This window comes from Acinonyx jubatus, chromosome E3 (assembly GCF_027475565.1).
Source record: "Acinonyx jubatus isolate Ajub_Pintada_27869175 chromosome E3, VMU_Ajub_asm_v1.0, whole genome shotgun sequence".
In the NCBI taxonomy this organism is placed as follows: domain Eukaryota; kingdom Metazoa; phylum Chordata; class Mammalia; order Carnivora; family Felidae; genus Acinonyx; species Acinonyx jubatus.
This window is the reverse complement of record NC_069398.1, coordinates 19513746-19536002: the sequence shown is the minus strand read 5'-3', so window position 1 is coordinate 19536002 and position 22257 is coordinate 19513746. Positions and strand designations below refer to the sequence as shown.

Sequence of the window (22257 nt, the reverse complement as noted above, 5' to 3'; positions counted from 1 at the left end):
AGAAGAGACTCATAAATATGGAGAACAAACTGAGGGTTGCTGGAGGGGTTATTGGAGGGTGAATGGGCTAAATGGGTAAGGGGCACTAATGAATCTACTCCTGAAATCATTGTTGCACTATATGCAAACTAATTTGGATGTAAATTTTAAAAAATAAAAAATAAAACAAGTTAATAGAAATAAAAAATAAATTTCCAAATGTTCATTGGTAGTATAGAAATGCAAATGATTTTTATATATTCATCTTGTAACCTAAGAACTTACTGAAATAGCTTATTTTTTAATATGAAATTTATTGTCAAATTGGTTTCCATACAACACCCAGTGCTCATCCCAAAAAGTGCCCTCCTCACTACCCATCACCCACCCTCCCCTCCCTCCCACCCTCCATCAACCCTCAGTTTGTTCTCAGTTTTTAAGAGTCTCTTATGTTTTGGCTCTCTCCCTCTCTAACCTCTTTTTTTTTTCTTCCCCTCCCCCATGGACTTCTGGTAAGATTCTCAGGATCCACATAAGAATGAAAACATATGGTATTTGTCTTTCTCTGTATGACTTAATGAAATAGCTTATTAATTATAGGAGCTTTTTTTGTAGATTCTTTAGGATTTTCCATGCAACATGTAATCCGCAAATAAGACAGTTTTATTTTTTTCCTTTCCACTCTGTATGCTTTTTTTCCCCTTTTTCTTGTCTTGTTGCACTGGTTACATCTGTCAGTACAAGGCTGAATAGGAGTGGTAAAAGTGAATATTCTTTTCTTTTCTTTTCTTTATTCATTTACTTACTTATGAAGGTGAATATTCTTATTTCCAATTTTAGGGGGGAAAAGTTCTCTTTTATTTTTTAGTGTGATGCTCGCTGTACTTTTTTTTACAAAACTCAAAAAATGTTAGTTCCTAGTTTGCTGAGAACTAAACATCATGAGTGAATGTTATATTTTGTCAAATTCTTTTTCTGTATCTATTAAGATTTTTTTTTCTTCTTTAGTCTGCTGTTATGGTAAATTTCATTGATTGCTCTTTTTCTCAGAATAGCTTTTTTTTAATTGAGATAAAATTTACATAACATAAAATTCGCCATTTAAAATTTAGTTGTTTTTAGTTCATAAACTATGTTGTGTAACCATCAGCACTAATTCCAGAACATTTCCATCACTCCAGAAAGAAACCCTTTCTGTTAGCATCAACTCCAATTCCCTCTTTCCTCTTTTCCCTGGCAACGATTAATCTACTTTCTAGCTCTATGAATTTGTCTAAGTCAGACACTTCAGATGGATGAAATCATACAATATGTAGCCTTTTGTGACAGGTTATTTTCACTTACCATGTAGCATGTGTCAACACTTCATTCTTGTTATAACTAAATAGTATTTCATTGTATAGATGTACCACATTTTGTTTACCTCTTCAAAAGTTGATGAACATTTAGATTTTTTTCACCATTTGACTATTATGAATAATGTTGCTATGAACAGTCGTGTTTTTATTTGAACACTTATTTTTGTTTGGGGGGAAGCTATATATCTAATCTAGGAGGGGAATTTCTGGGTCATGTAGTAAACCTATATTTAACTTTTTGAGGAACTGCCAAACTGTATTCCAAAAAGATTCTATTATTTTACATTCCCACCAGCAGTACATGAGGGCTCCCATTTCCCCACATCCTCACCAATATTTGTTATTTTTTATTTTTTTAAATAGTCATTCTAGTGATATCTCTATTGTGGTTTTGATTTGTCTTTCACTAAAAACTAATAATGTTGAACATCTTTTCATGTGCCTATTGGCCATTTGTATATATCCTCTTTAGAGAAATGTTTGTTCAAATCTTATACCCACTTTTAAATTGCATGTTTTGTCTCTTTATTGTTAGGGTGTAAGAGTTCTTTATATATTCTAAATACCAGATCTTTATCAGATATATGGTTTATAAATAGTTTCTTCCATCCTTTTCATTTTCTTGATAGTGTCCTTTGATGCTCAAAAGTTTTCAATCTGATGAAGCCAAATTTATCTATTTTTTCTTTGTTTTATTGTTCTTGTGGTGTTATATCTAAGAAACCACTGCCAAATCTAAAATTACAAAAATTTACCTATGAGTCCTTCTAAGAAGTTTATAGCTTTAGTTCTTACATTTAGGTCTTTGATCTATTTTGAATTAATTTTTGTATATTTTGAGGTAGGAGATATCCAGTTATCCCAACACCATTTGTTGAAAAGATTATTTTTCCCTATTGAATGAACTTGGTACCTTTGTCAAAAATCAATTGATTATAGATGTATAGGTTTATTTCTGGACCCCTCGTCCTATTCCATTGACCTGTAGGTCTATCTTTACACTGATACCACACGGTCTTGATTATTGTAGATTGGTAGTAGGTTTTGACATTGGAAATTCTTCTTTTTCAAATATTTTGAGTATTCTGGGTCCCTAGCATTTCCATGTGAACTTTATAATCAGCTTGTCCATTTCTGGAACATTATTGAACAAGCCCTGCATTCATGGGATTAACTACACTTGATTGTGATGCATTATCATTTTTATAGATTTAAATTTTTATTAAATATTGGTCTGCAGTCAACAAAGTGTTTTAAACTGAAGATTGATATCAACAGTTTCTCATTTAGAAAGTTCACTCTCCCTCTATGGATTAAAGAGAGGAAACATAAGACTTTGGGAGACCCACAGGAACCTAAAGCTAGGTCCACGGAAATGATGGCATGTACCAGGCTGATTTCATTAGAAATGGAGGGAGTGATAGATTTGACATTAATCTAGTTCTTCCCAGTGTTTTCACCCACACTCCCCAAACCCCAATACACACACTCTGAACTGTGTCTCATGCTCTCTCCTTCCTTTGGCCCTCTTCTTTCCACATTCTTCATTTCTCTAGTTCTTCCACATCAATTGTCACTTTCTCTAGGAAACTTTCCTTAACATCCTTGTGTGAATATCCCTCCCATTTACTCTCATAACACTCAGACTGTCCCAGTTTAGTATTCATCATCCTTGATTCTAATTTGCATGTGTAATACCTGTGTATGGTAAAAGAGTTGACCATCCAGCCTTCTCCATGTAATTCTGGACCACACACACTTAAACCAGAGAAGTAGCATCACATTCACACTTGACTTCCTAGAATTCCCCTATGTATTCTCCCCCACCCTACCCCTTATATGTGTCAGGCACTGATGCCTATGTTTTGTGTTGATAAAAACTATGAAAAGACCATATGAAGAATTTGACGATGGCAAAGAATTATGACAAGCTGTTCAGGTATCAGAGCAATCAGGTATCCACATATGATGCATTAATTGCAGACCAAAGTGAGCCAGTGATAAAAATGAAAGGAATACACACAGAACTACAGACACATGAGTGCAACCCTATTTCAGGAATTTTCAAGGATAATTTGAACTAGAAACTTTTGTGTCTCACACCACATATGATGCCACACATAAGATGCAACCACACTGTTTTTTCAGGGTGATATTCAAAATATTGAACTGCTAGGGGCACCGGGGTGATTCAGTGGGTTAAGGGTCCTACTTCGGCTCAGGTCACGATCTCATGGTTCATGAGTTTAAGCCCCACATCAGGCTCTGTGCTGACAGTGCAGAGCCTGGAGCCTGCTTCAGATTCTGTGTCTCCCTCTCTCTCTCTCTGCCCCTCCCCCACTCACACTCTGTCTCTCTCTCCTTTTCAAAAATAAATAAACATTTTAAAAAATCAAAATATTGAACTGTTAGGATTGCTCAGGCACTGACTATGGGCTTAGATGAAGTAGGTCCAAAAGCTCCCCTGAGATGCCCTGTCTCACCTCATAGTTGTTGAATCATGGGGAAGTTCAAAGAATAATGAGGAAGAGACCAGAGTGCAAGGGAGGGGGAAGAAAGCATTAATCTAAGGAAAGCGTCTATTGATTGACAGATATGGAATTATTTCCATATTCTAATAACTAATATGGCTGTACTGGTTAAATACCAGCTCTTTGCACAGGGAGACTCACAGAAAGCTCTGCACAAGTCAAGTGTCATTATTTATTGTAGTTAGAAAAGTGAAAACACAACATTCTCAAATACAAAGCTTATTCTTGTGACTGTCCAGCTCAAAGCCCTCTGAAAGCTCCTTTACAAAACTCTGATACACATAGCACCTGGTGATGCCCATACTGGAATGTCAAGCCCCCAGGGTGCCTCTGTTTGCACATTTATGCTCCACATACTCTGCACTTACCTGGCTACCCTTGATAATAGTGTTGGTCTCCCAGGTACCAGCATTCTCTCTAAACATCACCACCAGGCCAGTGTGCTGATATCGAGGTGCCCCAAGAACCAGATTTTGCACCCTGCTCCTCCATATGACTTCGGCAGCATAACCTGAAGATGGTGATCTGAGAGGATAAGTGCTTTCCTTCACAGACTCAGCCCCCTCTAGGAGACCTATCCTTAGAGTAGGGGCACTGCAGTAGCCCCATGCTTAGTAGGTTGGGATAACTGGACCCTGCACTATATCCCCCTTTTTTAACATAACTAAAATGAAATTTTGAAATTTCTGTCTTTAAATTTATTCCAAGGGCCTTTGAAAGATCCAGTGATGTCTATGCTAGTTGAGGTATGCCCTATCAAGACCCCTTCTTAGAGTTACCCTGCCGTCTCCACTTACCCAAGTAAGCATCATTCATGTCTGAATCTACCCTGGTTGTGTTGATGAAGGTGAATTTGTCCTTTGACACATACAGAAAAGCTCCACCAGCCCAGTCAAAGCTTCCCACAGCACCTAGCAAGAGATCATTCTGGGAAAGAAGGTAGAACAAGATTGAGCAACATACAGCTTCAGTGCAATCCTTATCAAAATTTCAATGGCATTTTTCATGGAAATAGAACAAACAATCCTAAATTTGTATGGAACTACAAAAGACCCCAAATAGCCAAAGCAATTCTGAGAAAGAAGAACAAAGCTGGAGGCATCATGTTTTCTGATTTCAAACTATATTGCAAAATTATAGTAATCAAAACAGTATCATATTGGCATAAATACAAACATATAGATAAATATAGCAGAATACATAGACAGCCCAGAAATAAACCCATACATATACGGTCAATTAATTTACAACAAAAGATTCAAGAATATGCAATGGGGAAAAGACAGTCTCTCAATAAATGGGATTGGGAAAAGTGAAAAGTCTCATGCAAAAGAATGAAACTGAACCACTATCTCACATCACTTACAAAAATCAATTCAAAATGGACCATAAGACCGTAAACCATAACATTCCAAGAATAAAACTGGTGGTAAGCAACTTTCCATTGATCGTGGCAAGGATTTTTTGGGTTTGACACCAAAAGCAAAGGCAACAAAAACAAAAATAAACAAATAGGACTACATCGAGCTAAAAATCTTCTGCACAACAAAAGAAACCATCAACAAAGTGAAAAGGTAACCTACAGAATTGGAGAAAATATTTGTGCATCATATCTCTGGTAAGGGGTTGATATATACAAAATATATAAAGAACTCCTACAACTCAATAGCAAAAAATTTCTGATTAAAAATGGGCAGAGGATCTGAATAGACATTTTTCCAAAGAAGATATACAGATGGCCAGTGCTCAACATCACTAATCATCAGGGAAATGCAAATCAAAACCACAATGAGATGTCACCTCACACCTGTTAGAATGACTGTCATGAAAAAGAAAAGAAAGAAATGAAGGAAATGAAAACACTAACTCAAAAAGATATCTGCACCCCATGTTCACTGAAGCATTATTTACAATAACCAAGACATGGAAATAATCTAAGTGTCCACTGAAGCACAGATAAAGAAAATGTTATATATAATACAATGGAATATTAACCAGCCATAAAAAAGAAGGAAATACTGCCATTTGTAACATGTATGGACCTTGAGGGCATTATGCTAAGCAAAACAAGTCAGAGAAAGACAAATATGGTATGATCTCACGTATATATGGAATCTAAAACAAAACAAAAACTGAACTCATAGATGCAGAGAACAGATTGGTGGTAGCCAAAGGCAATTTGTTGGGAAGGTAGGCAAAATGGGTGATGGTGGTCAAAAGGTACAAATTTCCAGTTATAAAATAAAGTCTGGGGTATAATGTACACCCTGGTAAGTATAGTTAATAACACTGTATTGGTATTTTAAATTTGCTAAGAATATAAATCTTAAAGTTTTCATCACAAGAAAAATAAATTTTTTACCTAAATGTGTGATGGATATTAATCAGACTTATTGTGTTGATCATTTCACAATACATGCATACATCAAATCATTATGTTGTATACCTAAAGATAATACCATATGTCCACTATATCTCATTTAAAAAAAAAAAAGGTCTGATAAGGAAAAGAAAAGGGACCACTGCTCCCCATCAAAGACATGCCTCCCAACAAGTACCAATTGCAGATAAAAGCCACCATACCCTTGTACCTCTTCTCCCCCTTCTTCTTGCCCCATCACAATTTAATAAAGGACCACTTACAGAGGTGATGGCAGCACTGAAGCCTTCCTGAGACATCTCATGTTCAAAGGAGCTGGTACTTCCTGTCTGAGTACCTGTGAGGAGGAGCACTTTCTACATTAAAGAAAGCAGAAGAGCTGGGAACTCAAATGTTATGTTGACCAAACAAAAAGAGAGTCATATGGGAGCTATGTTGCACTAGAAAGCATGTACTCCTTTTAAAGAGAAGGTGGCAATTTGGTCCCACCTTCTTTTTGCCAAGTAGGAATGCAGTCTAACCTTCCAACTTTTCAAGAGAAACCATAAATCCAGATTGTGTATGAACCTTTCCCTAATTTTTGAATTAATTTATTCAATAAACATTTATTGAGAACTCTCTATGTACCAGGCACTATTCTAGACACTGGAAATACAGCAGTGACTCAAACAGACAAATGTTGGTAGCATATCTAAATTTTTTGAAAAATACTATCTGAGATTTGGCTCCCTTATCCTCCAATTTTTCAGCCTATAGCCAAGGCTTACAAAGTAAAGTCTACATTCTTTGATTTCAAAGGAAATGACCAAGTGAGGCCAGAGTTGCTGGGAACTAGAGGAAATGGAGAAAGAGTTAATGCTGAGAGGATATCAAGGGTTAAGAGGTTCTAGCTACTAAAGAGGAAATGCATGTTTGGAGATAAGGAGCTGCCTCTGGAGCTGCTACAGGAATATAGAACCTTAGCTTACCCTCAATTGCAAAGATCTTTTCCTGAAGCTGGTTTTGAATGGTCTTCAGAGCTTCAAAGTTATTCACCCGGAACACATAATCACGAGGAGGCTTTGATGCAATGGTATTAAGCTCTTCACGAGTTTTTGGACTGTTGAAAGCAGCTCCCACCTGTTATCAAGGAATAGAGGCCAAGTCAGACATCATCTGGGGGTATCAGTCTCATCCAGCAAAGAAAATTCTGTGGGAAAAGAATCTGAAACAATATCTGTCAGATGAAGAAATGCACCAGAATAGGGACAGGGCTACCAAGTATAGTAGGGCAGGTTATGCACTGCACATAACATTCTGTCAAGGGAGAAATTAGCTTTTGGTCCCTTTGCTGTGCTATGCCTCCTGGTATGGAGCTGACCTCTCCCCAGAGTAAAGGGAGTCTTTTTCTCTATATGAAGGGGTTTCCTACTTGCCAACCCATGCACCCGTGATGATACCTTTTTCTATGTCATACAAGGTACTGTGGTAGTTTGATTACACTGATGATCCCCAACTCTATACCTTTTCCTATATCCAAGCCTTTTCCCCCAAAACTTTGCTGTATCCTCCTATTTACGGCAGAGCAATCTGCCCTGCTTGTTGTCTCTGGGTCTGGCTATGTGCCTTGCTTCAGCCAATGGATATTATCATACATGATTCAGACAGATGCTTTAAAAAAAAGTGCTTGAAACATTTCCACTTGCTCTTTTTTATTGTTTTTTTAATGTTTATTTATTTTTGAGAGGCAGAGAGAGACAGAGCATGAGCAGGGGAGGGGTGGAGAGAGAGAGGGAGACACAGAATCTGAAGCATGCTCCAGGCTCTGAGCTGTCAGCACAGAGCCCGACAGGGGCCTTGAAGCCACAAGCCATGAGATCATGACCTGAGCTGAAGTCAGACTCTCAACCGACTGAGCCACCCAGGCGCCCCTAAAAATTTTTTTTAAAAATAAAGGACTGAATTCTGGTGCGCATGGGTGGCTCAGTCAGTTGAGCATCCGACTTTCGCTCAAGTCATGATCTCACAGCCCATGAGTTTGAGCCCTGCATCAGCCTCTGTGCTGACAGCTCAGAGCCTAAAGCCTGCTTTAGACTCTATGTCTCCCTCTCTCTCTCTCTCTCTCTCTCTCCCTCTCAAAAATAAAAATAAATTGTTAAAAAAAATTAAAGGACTGAAATCTGAGATAATTTGTTGTACTGCATCATTGTAACAATAATTAACTGACACAGGCTCATGTGGGCTAGCAGTGACCTTGCCCTACCTTGGTTTAACCGATATTTACAAATTGAAGGGAGGGTGTATCCAAGTAGAAGCATCAGGCCACAGAAGCTCAGGCCAGAGAGCCACATTTCCTACCCCAATGACATAGCGAATGATCCCCTCTTTGTCTGCTTCAGGAATGACATCCTTGTACTCCAAGGGATCGCCAAACTTTTCTCCATCCGTGATGACTACTAGGATCTTAAAGGCTTTCTCCCGGGCTCCACTACTGCTCTGAAACAATTCTCTTCTGTCCAGGGAAGAGGAAAGAAAAGTCAAATGTGAACAGAGATACTCTTAATGCTAAGGAGGAAGCATCAGCAGTCACTGGTTCAGATGTAACTAGGAGGGGTTTGGGCTCCCTTGGAATGAACACTGAGATGTGGCTGCCCCATGACCTGGAAAGGCAACAGGAGAAGGTAGAAGAGTGGAAGGAAAAGAAATCTTCACTGCATTTATATACTTTTGCATATATTGATTTTTTAAACTATTTTAAATTAAAACAAAATTTTTAAGCTTAATTGGGCCCTCACAAACCTTTCCTGGTTTGATGCAACGGGTCTCTAGCTCACCTTCCTATACTTTTGTCCCAATCCCCACCCTCACCTCTATACACGTACACACACACACACACACACACACACACACACACACACACCAGAGTGAACTTTCCAAAACAAGATGTGGTGACATCTCCCCTCTGCTTAAAACCTTCAGTGGATCCCCACTGGCTTTTCAGTTGCCTTAAGGGACCTGACCTCAACTAATCTCTGTGGCCACCCTCTAGCTTTACCCTCACGTCTCCCCTTCACTCCTACCTTTACTCACAATTTGTATTTCATGAACATACAATGCAGAGTCCCTCCTCCACACCTTTACTCATGCTGTTCCCTCCACCATAAATATCCTTTATCCCATCCCTGTCTGAACAACTGCCTTTATTCTTCAAATCCCAACTAAAAAATATCACCTCCTCCTTCCATCCTAAGCAAAGAACTTACACTACTTTGCGGATTCCTGTGGCAGTGTGTGTCCGCCCACGCAACTGTTTTATTGGCCTCACCAGCAATGATGGGTTAGGGTTTTTCTTGAATTCATTAAAGGTGAAATGAGTCTGGAAGTCTTCAGAGTACTGCATTAAAGAAAACTGGGAACAGGCATCTGGTATTACACTGGAGAAAGTGTCCCTCCTCACACTTACCCACCTCCTAGGAAATGTTACATAAATCTTGAAACACTCAAGTCTCCAAATCCCTCCAAATTCTACACTGCCCCCAATTCTTCTGCCACACCAGGACAGAGATCTGCCATCAGCTCCCACCTCTAAATACTAGAACTCAGCCAGAGATGACAGGTAGGTTTCATCTCCCATGCCAACCCTTATCAATTAGTCAGAGCGGCCTGCTTTACAGAGGGCTGGAAGAATGCTGAGGCTGCATCCAGAAAGAGCAGGAAAGAGGATCATGAAAGAAAACATGATCAATTGGCAATTTTGCAATAGAAGTAAAAGAGAAAAGTGGCAGACTGGTTGCCATGGATTTACCAGCTTTATATGAACTATTTCCTAACCAACCCATTTGCCCTCACCAAGGTTTTGGATTTCTTGAATTGACCCATCACAGTTGAGACAAAATCCTTCATCTTCTGAAAGTCGCTCTGGATGATGCTACCAGAACCATCAATCAAGAAGGCAATATCACTGTCTTGCCGAGGGCACTCTTGGGAAACAGGAGAAAGAGCATGAACTGATTAAGTATTAGAGACTGGGATTAATTCTTTTCCATGTCAACCCTCTACTAAGCGGTGAAAATAAAAAGTAAACAATATGCAACCCATGCTCCAAGCTTAATAAAAACATGGACACAGTCTCAAGATGGCAGTCACCATGAGGAAGGCATCTGTAGAATATGTCAATGTTACTTTTGAATAACAACAAAAAATAAAAAATTTTTCAATGAATGCAAGTAGAATCACAGAGCTGAAGGAAGAAATACAGTGAAAAAGAAACAACAAAATTTAGAAGATGCTTGCACTGTTGGTGGGAATGCAAACTGGTGCAGCCACTCTGGAAAACAATGTGGAGGTTCCTCAAAAAATTAAAAATAGAACTACCCTATGACCCAGCAATAGCACTGCTAGGAATTTACCCAAGGGATACAAGAGTGCTGATGCATAGGGGCACATGTACCCCAATGTTGATAGCAGCACTCTCAACAATAGCCAAATTATGGAAAGAGCCTAAATGTCCATCAACCAATGAATGGATAAAGAAATTGTGGTTTATATACACAATGGAATACTACGTGGCAATGAGAAAGAATGAAATATGGCGCTTTGTAGCAACGTGGATGGAACTGGAGAGTGTTATGCTAAGTGAAATAAGCCATACAGAGATAGACAGATACCATATGTTTTCACTCTTATGTGGATTCTGAGAAACTTAACAGAAACCCATGGGGGAGGGGAAGGGAAAAAAAAAGAGGTTAGAGTGGGAGAGAGCCAAAGAATAAGAGACTCTTAAAAACTGAGAACAAACTGAGGGTTGATGGGGGAGGGACGGAGGGGAGGGTGAGTGATGGGTATAGAGGAGGGCACCTTTTAGGATGAGCACTGGGTGTTGTATGGAAACCAATTTGACAATAAATTTCATACATTGAAAAATAAAATAAAATAAAATAAAATAAAAATAAATTTTAAAAATCCATTAAAAATCTGTACATTTTTTAAATATTTTAAATATTTTATTTATTTATTTATTTACTTATTTATTTACTTATTTACTTATTTATTTTCAGAGAGAGAGTATGCACTTGTACATGAGTTGGGGAGGGGCAGAGAAACAGGAGAGGGAGAATCCTAAGCAGGCTCCATGCTGTCAGCACAGAGACCAACTCGGGGCTCCATCTCACAAACCGTGAGATCATTACCTAAGCAGATATCACGAGTCTGATGTTTAACTGACTAAGCCACTCAGCCACTCCTCTGTTCATTTTTTTCTAAAATTATTTATTTAGGGGTGCCTGGATGGCTCAGTTGGTTGAGCATCCAACTCTTGATTTTGGCTCAGGTCATGATCCCAGGGTCATGGGATTGGGCCCACTAAACATGGAGCCTGCTTAAGATTCTCTCTCTATCTCCCTCTGCCTTTCCCCTGCTCTCTCTCCCTCTTTTCAAAACTAATTAATTAATTAATTAACTAACTAACTTCTTTTAACATATATGTATGGAGGCTGCTGGGTGGCTCAGTTGGTGGCACTTCCAATAGCCAAATTATGGAAAGAGCCTAAATGTCCATCAACTGATGAATGGATAAAGATGTGGTTTATATATACAGTGGAATACTACTTGGCAAGAGAAAGAATGAAATCCTGCCATTTGCAGCAACGTGGATGGAACTGGAGGGTATTATGCTAAGTGAAATAAGTCAGTCAGAGAAAGACAGATACCATATGTTTTCACTCATATGTGGATCTTGAGAAACTTAACAGAAGATCATGGGGGTGGAGAAGGGGGGAAAATGTTACAAACATAGAGGGAGGGAGGCAAACCACAAAAGACTCTTAAATACAGAGAACAAACTGAGGGTTAATGGGAGGCAGGGGAGGGGAAAGTGGGTGATGGGCATTGAGGAGGGATGAGCACTGGGTGTTGTATAGAAACCAATTTGAAAATAAATTATATTTAATAAAAATAATAATAAATAATAAAAATAAATAAATAAACATTTAAAAATTAAAATAAATAAATAAATAAATAAATTTTAAAAGCTTTAAAAAGAAAAAGAAACTGACCAGAACCTGTCACAACCACTGACTGTCTCTGAGCATGCACAAATGTCCTAGAGTGTGGTAAATCTATGCAATGGAATACTACTTAGCAATTTAAAAAAGGAAAGAACTACTAATACACACAACAACATGAATGAAATGCAAGTGTATTATACTAGCGAAAGAAGCCAATCTCAAAAGGTTTTAACTCCATATATGTAGCTTTCTTGAAAAGACAAACTGTACAGTGATGGAGAACAGATTAGTGAGTGCCAGGTACTAGAGTGGAGGGGGAGAAAGCAACTAACTATAAAAAGATAGTATGAAGGATTTTTTAAAGGAGTAATAGAGCTCTTGTTTTCTGTTCATGTTGTCTTTTTTAAGATTTTATTTTTAAGTAATCTCTACAACCAACACGGGGTTCAAACTCACAACCCTAAGATCGAGTTGTATGCTGTATTGACTGAGCTTGCCAGGCACCACATGTTCACATTAGTTTTTTATCCAAACCCATAAATACTTTAAAATTCATGGAACTGTACACTAAAAGAAAAAGGTCAATTTTACTGTATGATCTATAAAAAAATTAAATTACCCAAAAAAAGCGTTGGCTTTTTAAAAATAAATAAACAGATTCTAACATTTATATGGAAAATATACAAAGAAAATTAACTATAGAAAATATACAAAGAAAATTAATCAAAAAAATGTTTGAAAATCTCAAAGATATGTTAATTGGAAAGGATCAAGTGTGTACAGAATGTGCCACCATTTGTGGCACAAAATGAAGACTATAGATATGTATATGCTTGTGAATAAGACGAGAAACTGGCAATGAAATGTTTATAGTGTGTCCTTTAGTACTTTTTGAATTTTGAATCATTTTTAAAGAATTGAAGATGTTTTTTATTTTATTTTTTTAGAGGGGGTGTCACAAGTGAGCGAGGGGCAGAGAGAGAGATAGAGGGAGGGGGAGAGAGAGAGAGGGAAGGAGAGAAACAGGGCTAACCCAAAGTGGGGCTTGCGGGGTTTGTTTTTTTTTTTTGCTTTTTTGTTTTTGTTTTTCTTTTACCAAAGTGAGGCTCATGCTCATCCAAATTGGGGCTCAAGGTCACCCAAAGAGGGGATCGTGCTCACCTGATGTGGGACTCCAACTCAGGAATCATAAGATCTCGACCTGAGCCAAAATCAGATGCTTAAGCTATGAGCCACCCAGGCACCCTAAAAATACTTTTAAAAATACTTTTAAAAGAAAAGTATTGAATCCTGAGAGTGAGAACAGAAGAGAGAAATGTGAGGGTGGAGCTGAAGCCACAGAACTGGATGTGATTGGGCAGGAAGAACACATGGACAAGAATAGAAGCTGTAACATGGTACCCCTATGCATGCAAAGAAGGCAGAGGAAGACTGCCTGGAGCTGAAGCTTAACAGAAGCCCTTGGCAGGGGGAGAAGCAAAGACAGAAGAGAGAAGGGGAAGGGAGGAGAAGGCAGGAGAGGGGAGGAGAAGGAAGGGGAGGAGAGGGGAGGGGAGGGGAAGGGGAGGGAGAGGAGAGGAAGGGAGAGGAGAGGAAGGAGGGGAGGTGGAGGGAGGGGAAGGGAGAGGAAATGAGGAGGGGAAGGGAGGAGAAGGGAGAAATCTAGAGCCAAGTTGTTTTGGGAAAGAAGAGATGATCTGTAAGTCACATCAGAAAAGTCAGTAAATATGAGGGCAGAAAAGAGATTTGGCATTTAGGGAATCATAAATGCCATTTGCAAGAGGAAGATTTATATGATGGTTGACCAGAAGCCAGATGTCAGAGGGTGAAGAATGGTGATATGGGGGAAATGGAAACAAGGAGAGAGAGCCCTTTCAAGAAGTGTGGTGGTGAAGGTAAGGAGAAATGGCAGAAGATATAGAGGAGATCAAGGAGAGAGAAGGGTATTTTTAGTGCTATTAATTTTGGTGGTTGATTGATTTTAAGATATGGATAAGCATGAGCATGTTTACATTCAAAAGAGGGGTAGAAATTTAAGCTCCTAGAGAGAATGAAAGGTTTAGGATGTGGATTTCAAGTTGGTGAGGTGAGAGAGCCTCAAAAGCCCAGAGAAAAGAGTGATTCATGGAAAGGTGGAGAGACAGGTCTTTCTCTAAAACCAAGGGTGATACCATTGCAAAATTTGAACAAGGAGAAGGGGTAAGTGGAGGGAGTTCATCCCTGGCAACTTTGATTATCTTTGTGAAGAAGGACGGTTATCTTTTGAGAGTAAAGTACAAAGGAGCAGAGCTTGAGAGAAAAAAAAACTTACAAAAGGAAGATATATCTGCCCTTGTTTCCAGAACCAACTTGAAGACAAGAAAAAGAAGGCCAAGCAGCTGAAGAAATAAGTGGCAAAAAGTAGTTTAGAAAAAAAAGATTCAGTCAGTCACTCACTCTTTCAGTCAACAAATGTTTGGGGAACAAGAATGTGGTAGGTAGCCACTAAGGTGGTCCCCAAGAGTCTCACCTCATGGAAATAACACCCTTGCATAGTCCCTTCTCTTGAGTGTGAGCTAGACTTTTTGACTCAATTCAAAGAAATATAAAATTACAGAAGTAATGTGTTTTTACTTCTGAGATTAGATTATGAAACTACTGTGTTTTCTTCCTTGGGTGTTTTCTCTCCCTCTTGCTCTCCTAATCCCTTGTTTACTCACTCTGGAGGAAGCCAGCTGCTCTGTGGGGAGCAGTTATGAGATTATTTATAGGGAAGCCCATGTGACAAACAACTGAGAGAAGCCTCCAGCAACAGCCAGTGACAACAGAGGCCTTCAGTTCAACAATCTGGTAAATGAGCTTGGAAGTGGATCTTTTTCTCAGTCAAGCATTCAGATGAGACCACAGCTCCAGTTTAACAAGTTAACCTCAATCTTACAAAAAAAAAAAAAACCCTAAGGCAGAGCTACCCAGCTAAGTCATGCCCAGATTTCTGAGTCATAGAAACTGTAATATAATTAACATTTATTGTTTTTAGCTACTAAGTTCAGGGGCAATTTGTTAAGCAGCAATAGATATGAGAGTATAGAACAATGAACAAGCTGGACAGTAGTATCCTTGCTATCATGAAGCCTGCATTCCAGAAGAAAGGACATAAAATAAATAAGTAAAATATGTACATACAAGTATGAAAATGGTAAAGTAGGACAATGTGATAGGGAGTGATGATGGAAAAGATTAGAAGATCCACTCAGAAAAGGCCTCTTTAAAGAAGTGACATTTGAGCTGAGTTGACAATAATGGGTTGCCAGGTAAGATCTGAGGGAAGAGCATTCCGGGCTGAAGGAATAGTGAGTGCAAAGGCCCTAAGACATGGACAACTTGGTGTTGTTCTTGAAGAAAGGCAGCCAGAGTGGATGGAGCACAGTGGCTGAGGTAGACTGGATGGGAGAAAAGTTGAAGAAGCCATACCATTCAGAGCCTCAAAGGCTATGATTAGGAGACTTAGGCACTTATTCTAAGGACAATGGTTGGGACATCATCTCACAAAGATGAGTGGGCATATCAGGACTTTCCTTATTTATTTATATTTATATTTATATTTATATTTATATTTATATCAGGACTTTTCTTAAAGTGCAAAATCCTAGCATCAACTCCTACCATCTCTGTTGGAACCTAGTTGCCTCCCACTTCTGCACCTAGATCCCTAAGTCACCCCTCAGGCTGTGAATAGTCCCCATCCCAGTCCTGCCCTTATGCTCACACTACCCATCTGTATTCTTTGCCAAAGGCCACCTACCTCTGAGGCTCTCTGGGAATCTCTGGGGCTGCTGCCGTAGGTTGGATCCAAACAGGAAGCATAAGCCATTCACATAGGTGTTCTCCTTACAAGTTTGGTGCACAGTGGGACCACAGGCCTGGGGGAAGGTTGCATGTGGGAGGGGCTGTTCCTGCTTCCTGTCCTTTTACCTCAGCATCGCCACCCTCCACAGACCCCAGCCCCAGCAGCCATAAGCCCCTGACTCCTTCTTTCAGAACAATCCCATGACCCAGGACAACTCACCAGCAGTCGAAAAGGGTTGGTGGCAAATGCCAGAGACAGGCCCAGAGACATGTTCACCGCCTCCAGGGGGACTGAGGAGACATATATATATACATGGTCACCTTCAGGGGCATAAAATGGGCTATGTGAAGGTCAACAGAGGTCACTTTAACCTGGGAGACATGCAGACTAAACAGATCAAGGTGAACGTAAGTCACAGGAAAGGAACATGAAGGGGGTGCCTGAAAGTATCTGAGGTAGAGCCTGCATACAGCACAGAGACTGATGAACTGGATGCCTGAGCCCCCAACTACAGACGCTCAGAACAAAAGGAATGCCTGGCAAGTTCAGGTGTACACACAGGTGGAAGCCTAGCCCTGGATCCCAGGGAGGGGCAGTGACTCACCCTCCAGGGAGATAGGCTCACACTTGCCCGTGCTGTAGTCACACTGGTAGAGGCCACCTGTTTGGTTGGCAGCCTTTATCTCCTGGGGGGCTCCAACCACCAACCTGGGGGGAGAGTTAGGAAAAGATCACTACAGGGACAAGAGAAAACCATGGCATGTGGGAAAGAAGGAGACCATGGAAGTTCTGCCACTCAAAGGAAAGTGAGAAGAGACAACCCTCAGTACTTCCCAATTCCCTGAAATAGGAGGAAGATTCAACAAAGAAAAAAATGGGAAAAGTTTAAATATTGGAAGGGGAAGGGCCTCCTTAAGAATGACACAAAACCAAGAAGTCATTCAAAAGTTGTGGCATCCTGGGGCGCCTGGGTGGCTCAGTCGGTTGAGCGTCTGACTTCAGCTCAGGTCACGATCTCACAGTTTGTGAGTTCGAGCCCCGCATCAGGCTCTGGGCTGATGGCTCAGAGCCTGGAGACTGCTTCCGATTCTGTGTCTCCCTCTCTCTGCCCCTCCCCCATTCATGCTCTGTCTCTCTCTGTCTCAAAAATAAATAAACATTAAAAAATTTTAAAAAAAAAGTTGGTGCATCCTATATTGTACACCTGAAATTAATATAACACTGTATGTTAACTATACTGGAATTTAAAGAAAAAATTTTGATGAATAAATTCAACCACTTTAAATTCAGTCATTTTGAATAAATTTCTGTATGTGATATCAGGGAAATGCAAATCAAAACCACAATGAGATATCACCTTGGGGGCACCTGGGTGGCTCAGTTGGTTAAGCATCTTGACTTTGGCTTAGGTCATGATCTTGTGGTTCGTGAGTTCTCTCTGTTGTCAGCACGCTTCCGATCCTCTGTCTCCCTCCCTCTCTCTCTGTCCCTCCCCTGCTTGTGCACATGCTCTCTCTCTCTCTCAAAAATAAATAAACATTAAAAAAATAATGAGATATCACCTTATACCTATCAAAATGGCTAAAATCGAAAAACACAAGAAACAACAGGTATTGGTTAGGATATGGAGAAAGAGGAACCCTCACGCACTGTTGGTAGGATGCAAACTAGTGCAGCCACTCTGGAAAACAGTATTGAGTTTCCCCAAAAAGTTAAAAATAAAGCTATACTACGATCCAGCAATTGCACTACTGGATATTTACCCAAAGAATGCAAAACCAATAATTCAAAGGGATACATGCATCCCAATGTTTACAGCAGCATTATCTACAATAGCCAAATTATAGAAGAAATCCAATTGTTCATCAACTGATGAATGGATAAAGAAGATATGGTGTATTCTGAGCCTGGCTGGCTCAGTCAGTGGAGTGTGTGACTCTTGATCTTGGGTTGTGAGTTCAAACCCCACACTGGGTGTAGAGACTACTTAAAAATAAAATCTTAAAAAAAAAGATGATGATGATGATAATATGATATATATATACACATATATATGTATATACTATATACACACACATACATTATGGAATATTAATAGCCATAAAAAAGAATGAAATCTTGCTGTTTGCAACGACATGGGTGGAGTTAGAGACTATTATGCTAGGTGAAATAAGTCAGTCAGAGAAAGACAAATACTGTATGATTTCACTCATATGTGGAATTTAAGAAACCAAGCAATAAGCGAAGGGACAAAAAAAGAGAAAGGCAAACCAAGAAACAGATTCTTAACTATAGAGAACAAAAACTTTTTTCTAAATTTCCGTATGTGAAAAACTACCATATACAAAGTCAAAGGACAAACAATAAACTGGTGACAGGGAGATTAGCAACTCATGCCACAGACTACTTTCCTCAATATAGTCAGAGCTCCTACAAATCAATAAAGAAAAAAGAAATAAAACAATAGAAAAATGGGCAACAAATAAGAAAAAGGTTCACAGAAAAGGAAATACATTTCTCATTTAAAAACAAGTGCAATTTAAGGGGCACCTGCATGACTCCTGGGTAACTCAGTCAGTTGAGCATCCAGCTCTTGGTTTCAGCTCAGGTCATGATCTCACAGTTCGTGAGTTTGAGTCCCTGACATAGCAGACCCTGCTTGGGATTCTGTCTCCCTCTCTGCCTGCCCCTCTCCTGCTCTCTCGCTCTGTCTCTCAAAATAAATAAACGCTTTAAAAAATAAAAATAAAAAATAAAAATAAGGGGCACCTGGGTGGCTAAGAGTCTGACTTCTGTTCAGTCATGATCTCAAAGTTTGTGAGTTAGAGCATCACACAGGGCTCTGCGTTGACAGTGAGGAGGCTATTTCAGATCCTCTGTCTCCCTCTCTCTCTGCCCCTTCCCAACTCGCACACATGAGCACCTGCACATTCTCTCTCTCAAAAATAAATATAAATAAATGAATAAATAAATAAATGCAATTTAAAACTAAATTGAGATACCATATCTAACCTATTCAATTTGCAAAGATCAAGAAGTTTGATTACACATTGGGTTGGCAGGTGGGTGGGGAAGTAAGTGTTTCCATAAATTTCTGGTGTAAGTGCAAACTGTTTCCACCTCCACCAAGGGTAATCTGGAAACATCTATTAACATCACATATGCATTCCTTTGATCCAGGAATCCTAGTTCTAGGAATTTGCTTCCAAATATACTCACACATGTACAAAAGGACAGCATTTTTCACATCACAAAAATTTGGAAACAATCTAATGTCTATTAAGAAGAGATTTAAATGTAATATCAATGTAAACTATAGTACCTCAAAATAATAGAATATGATGCAAGAATTTAAAAGAATGAGTTAGGGGGCACCTGGGTGGCTCAGTTGGTTAAGTGTCCAACTTCAGCTCAGGTCATGATCTCATGGTTTGTGGTTCTAGTCCCACATCAGGCTCTGTGCTCACCAGAGCCTGAAGCCTGCTTCAGATTTGTGTCTCCTTCTCTCTCTCTCTCTCTCTCTCTCTCTCTCTCTCTCTGCCCCTCCCCTGCTTGTGCTCTCTCTCTCTCAAAAATAAATAAACATTTAAGAAAAATTTTTTAAGAATGGGTAAAGTTTTTATGCATGTATCTGGGAAAATTACCAAGCTCTATTAAGAAAAAAAAATGCGAAGTTCAGAATAGAGCAGAGGCTGGCAAACTTTTTGTGGAAAGGTAATACTATTTCCATAATTCTTTTTATATAGGCAAATATTTTAGGCTTTGCAGGCCATATACTCCCTGTTGAAGCCTCTTGATTCTCCCATTGTAGCTCGAAAGTGTCCATAAACAACGAATAGCAAGTTGGGATGAGGATGGGATCAATAAAATTTATTTACAAAAATAGGAAGCAGTAGTTTGATACAATGTGTGCTACAAATTGTGTGGGGAATGGGAGTTAAGGAAATTTGGAGGTACACACAACATAGACTCTGCAAGGACCCACAAGAAACCATTTAACAGGGAACCTCCTGGGTAAAGAATGGGGGAAGGGAGTATGTGCTGAGGAGACTTTTTACTATTGCACTCTTTAGGATCTTTTGAATTTAGAACTCTCTATCTGTATTACCTATACAAAAAGTAAATCAAGAAAAAAATCCACAAAATTGTGATTTTTTTTTTCAAGTATATAAGTGTTAAAGAGAAGTGTAATACAGAGACCTCCACATGTGGTCCTTACCGGGATCCCTCAAGCTGGACCACACTTTGCCCGAAGCCCGCTGCATTCTCTTGGAATAGCGTTGCATGCTTAGTATCCAGGTTGAACCCATGACATAATAAGGCCAAGGCTGGAAGGAGGAGAAAGCCCGAGGGTCAGGAGGACATAAGGAGATAAGAAAGCAACTTGGATGTGAGGGTGATCTGGCTGCGACATCTGTCACCCCATTGATTGCCAGGGTTGGTTCGGCTGATTTGACTGGCTAGGCAGGTGTCTCCTTCCTCCCTCACCACTCCATGTGCTTCCCTCCCAAAGTTGCGCGCTCGGTCGAAGAGGACGACCTTCCCTGACAGAGGAGGGCCGTTCTTCCGCCACAAGTATATGAGTAGCTGCGCTCCCATGCTAGAACCTCCAAACAAGCTCTCAAGGTCCATTTGTAGGAGAACGTAGGATAGTCAAGCTTCCAAGACTCCAGACACATCCAAATGAGGCGCTGCACGTGGCAGTCTGCCTTTCTTTATAAAAATAAAAATAAAAATAACACTAATAATAATAAAAATAAATAAATTTTTTAAAAAAGCAACTTGCCCTCCTGCTCTGTGCATCTACCTGCTGGAATTCACCCTAACCCAGCATGGAGATATCTGCCTCCCAGGTCCAACTGTCTTACTGTCCAACTGTCTGAAGTGGAGGTTGGCACACTTTTTCTATAAAGGGCCAGATAGTAAATATTTTAGGTTTTGTGGGCCAAGAAGCAAGTAGAGTACATTAGGTAAGTACTTACACAACAAGAGAGAAAATGTATTTCCACAAATTTTTCACTAGGGAAATTCAAAATATAATAATTGAGTACAGCTTTTTTGTAATATAAATTTACTAATGAGACAAATGGAATTCTTTTGGGAAAATAACGTGTCACTTCACCGGGATTCAGAGTTAGCTTTCCTTATCATGAATCAATTGCAAATGTTCACCTGAGACCTATGGCTCACAGTACAAAAACAGGTAGGGGAATCCATGCCTTATGGCCACAGGCATAAGTTACTTTGCTGACTCTTGGCCCCAAGACCACTAATATGGGGTACAATCAGTCCCTCTCTGAGCTCCACCCTATGCTCCTACCTTGCTGATTTGCCTAACAAGTTCTTAAAGACTCTCTATTAGGCAATTTCCTTCGTATGCAACTCTCAAGCATTTTTTTTTCCTTTATTTGGCTCATTCTCCACAAAGCACAGGCATGAAAGGAAGCAGATTTGAATCATTTTGGTCATTCAACAAACATTTACACCTGGTTCCTTGGAAAATAGAACTGTAGACAAAGTGGAGATGGTAAAATGGAATCCAAGAAACACTCTGAGAATCCAATATATGTTGACTTTTGGGCATATCATTCCACCTGTCTGGGGCCTCAGTTTCCTCATCTGTAAAGTGAAGGGGACAGCCAAGCCCCATTGCATTATCTGTAAATTTAAATATTCATCCAAGCTTCTCTGGTCATCCCATCTTGGTCTAGTTCTCTCTGCTTCTTAAATCCCTTGTCCTTCCTCAAATTCCCCCCATCTAACTCCTAGATATTCTGTGCCCTGTCTCTCCACTCAGAGACTCAAAAGGTCCCCGTCTCCTCACTCTGATCACCCCACCACCACCAAGTCCCTAGGGTACCTGTTAACAGAAGAACTCTGTGAGTCATAGCTGGAGGGAGCAGAAACTGTGGAGCTGGATGCACCACTGAGCCACTTCAAGAAAGCCACCAAAGACAGGAAGGACAGAAAAGGAGAAGTAGGAGGCAGAAGTCTATTAGAGATTCAAAGGAAAAGGGCGGGGGCTTAGTGAGCACAGTCCTGCTCAACCTTCTTCCTTGGACTACAAACAGCCTGTGCTCCCTCCCTAACCATATTCCTGGCCCAAACCAACAAGATCCCTGTCCCAAAGGTATTCTTTGCCCACCCGCTTCTAGGGTTGGCCAAGCATTATGAAAAGTAACCTGAGGGGTGCCTGGGT

General features: G+C 39.8%; 1 protein-coding gene across 10 annotated transcripts in view; it reads right to left on the bottom strand.

The window, feature by feature from the left end:
• ITGAM (integrin subunit alpha M) overlaps positions 1 to 22023 on the bottom strand; it is a 43610-nt gene extending 21587 nt beyond the window's left edge. For 7 of the 10 annotated variants that reach the window (XM_053213186.1, XM_053213188.1, XM_053213189.1 and 4 more), the window contains exons 1-12: positions 21920 to 22023; positions 20278 to 20405; positions 16663 to 16766; positions 16278 to 16348; positions 16014 to 16131; positions 10077 to 10207; positions 9491 to 9636; positions 8586 to 8739; positions 7217 to 7367; positions 6512 to 6585; positions 4666 to 4795; positions 4237 to 4379 (exon numbers count right to left, since the gene is read on the bottom strand). In XM_053213186.1, coding sequence (XP_053069161.1) covers positions 4237 to 4379; positions 4666 to 4795; positions 6512 to 6585; positions 7217 to 7367; positions 8586 to 8739; positions 9491 to 9636; positions 10077 to 10207; positions 16014 to 16131; positions 16278 to 16348; positions 16663 to 16766; positions 20278 to 20405; positions 21920 to 21946 — 1377 coding nt within the window. In that variant the 5' untranslated portion in view covers positions 21947 to 22023. Of the gene's footprint in view, positions 1 to 4236; positions 4380 to 4665; positions 4796 to 6511; positions 6586 to 7216; positions 7368 to 8585; positions 8740 to 9490; positions 9637 to 10076; positions 10208 to 16013; positions 16132 to 16277; positions 16349 to 16662; positions 16767 to 20277; positions 20406 to 21918 lie in introns of all 10 variants that reach the window. The other 3 variants (XM_053213193.1, XM_053213194.1, XM_053213196.1) reach the window with 2 other exon arrangements.
• Between the last annotated feature and the right edge of the window lie 234 nt (positions 22024 to 22257).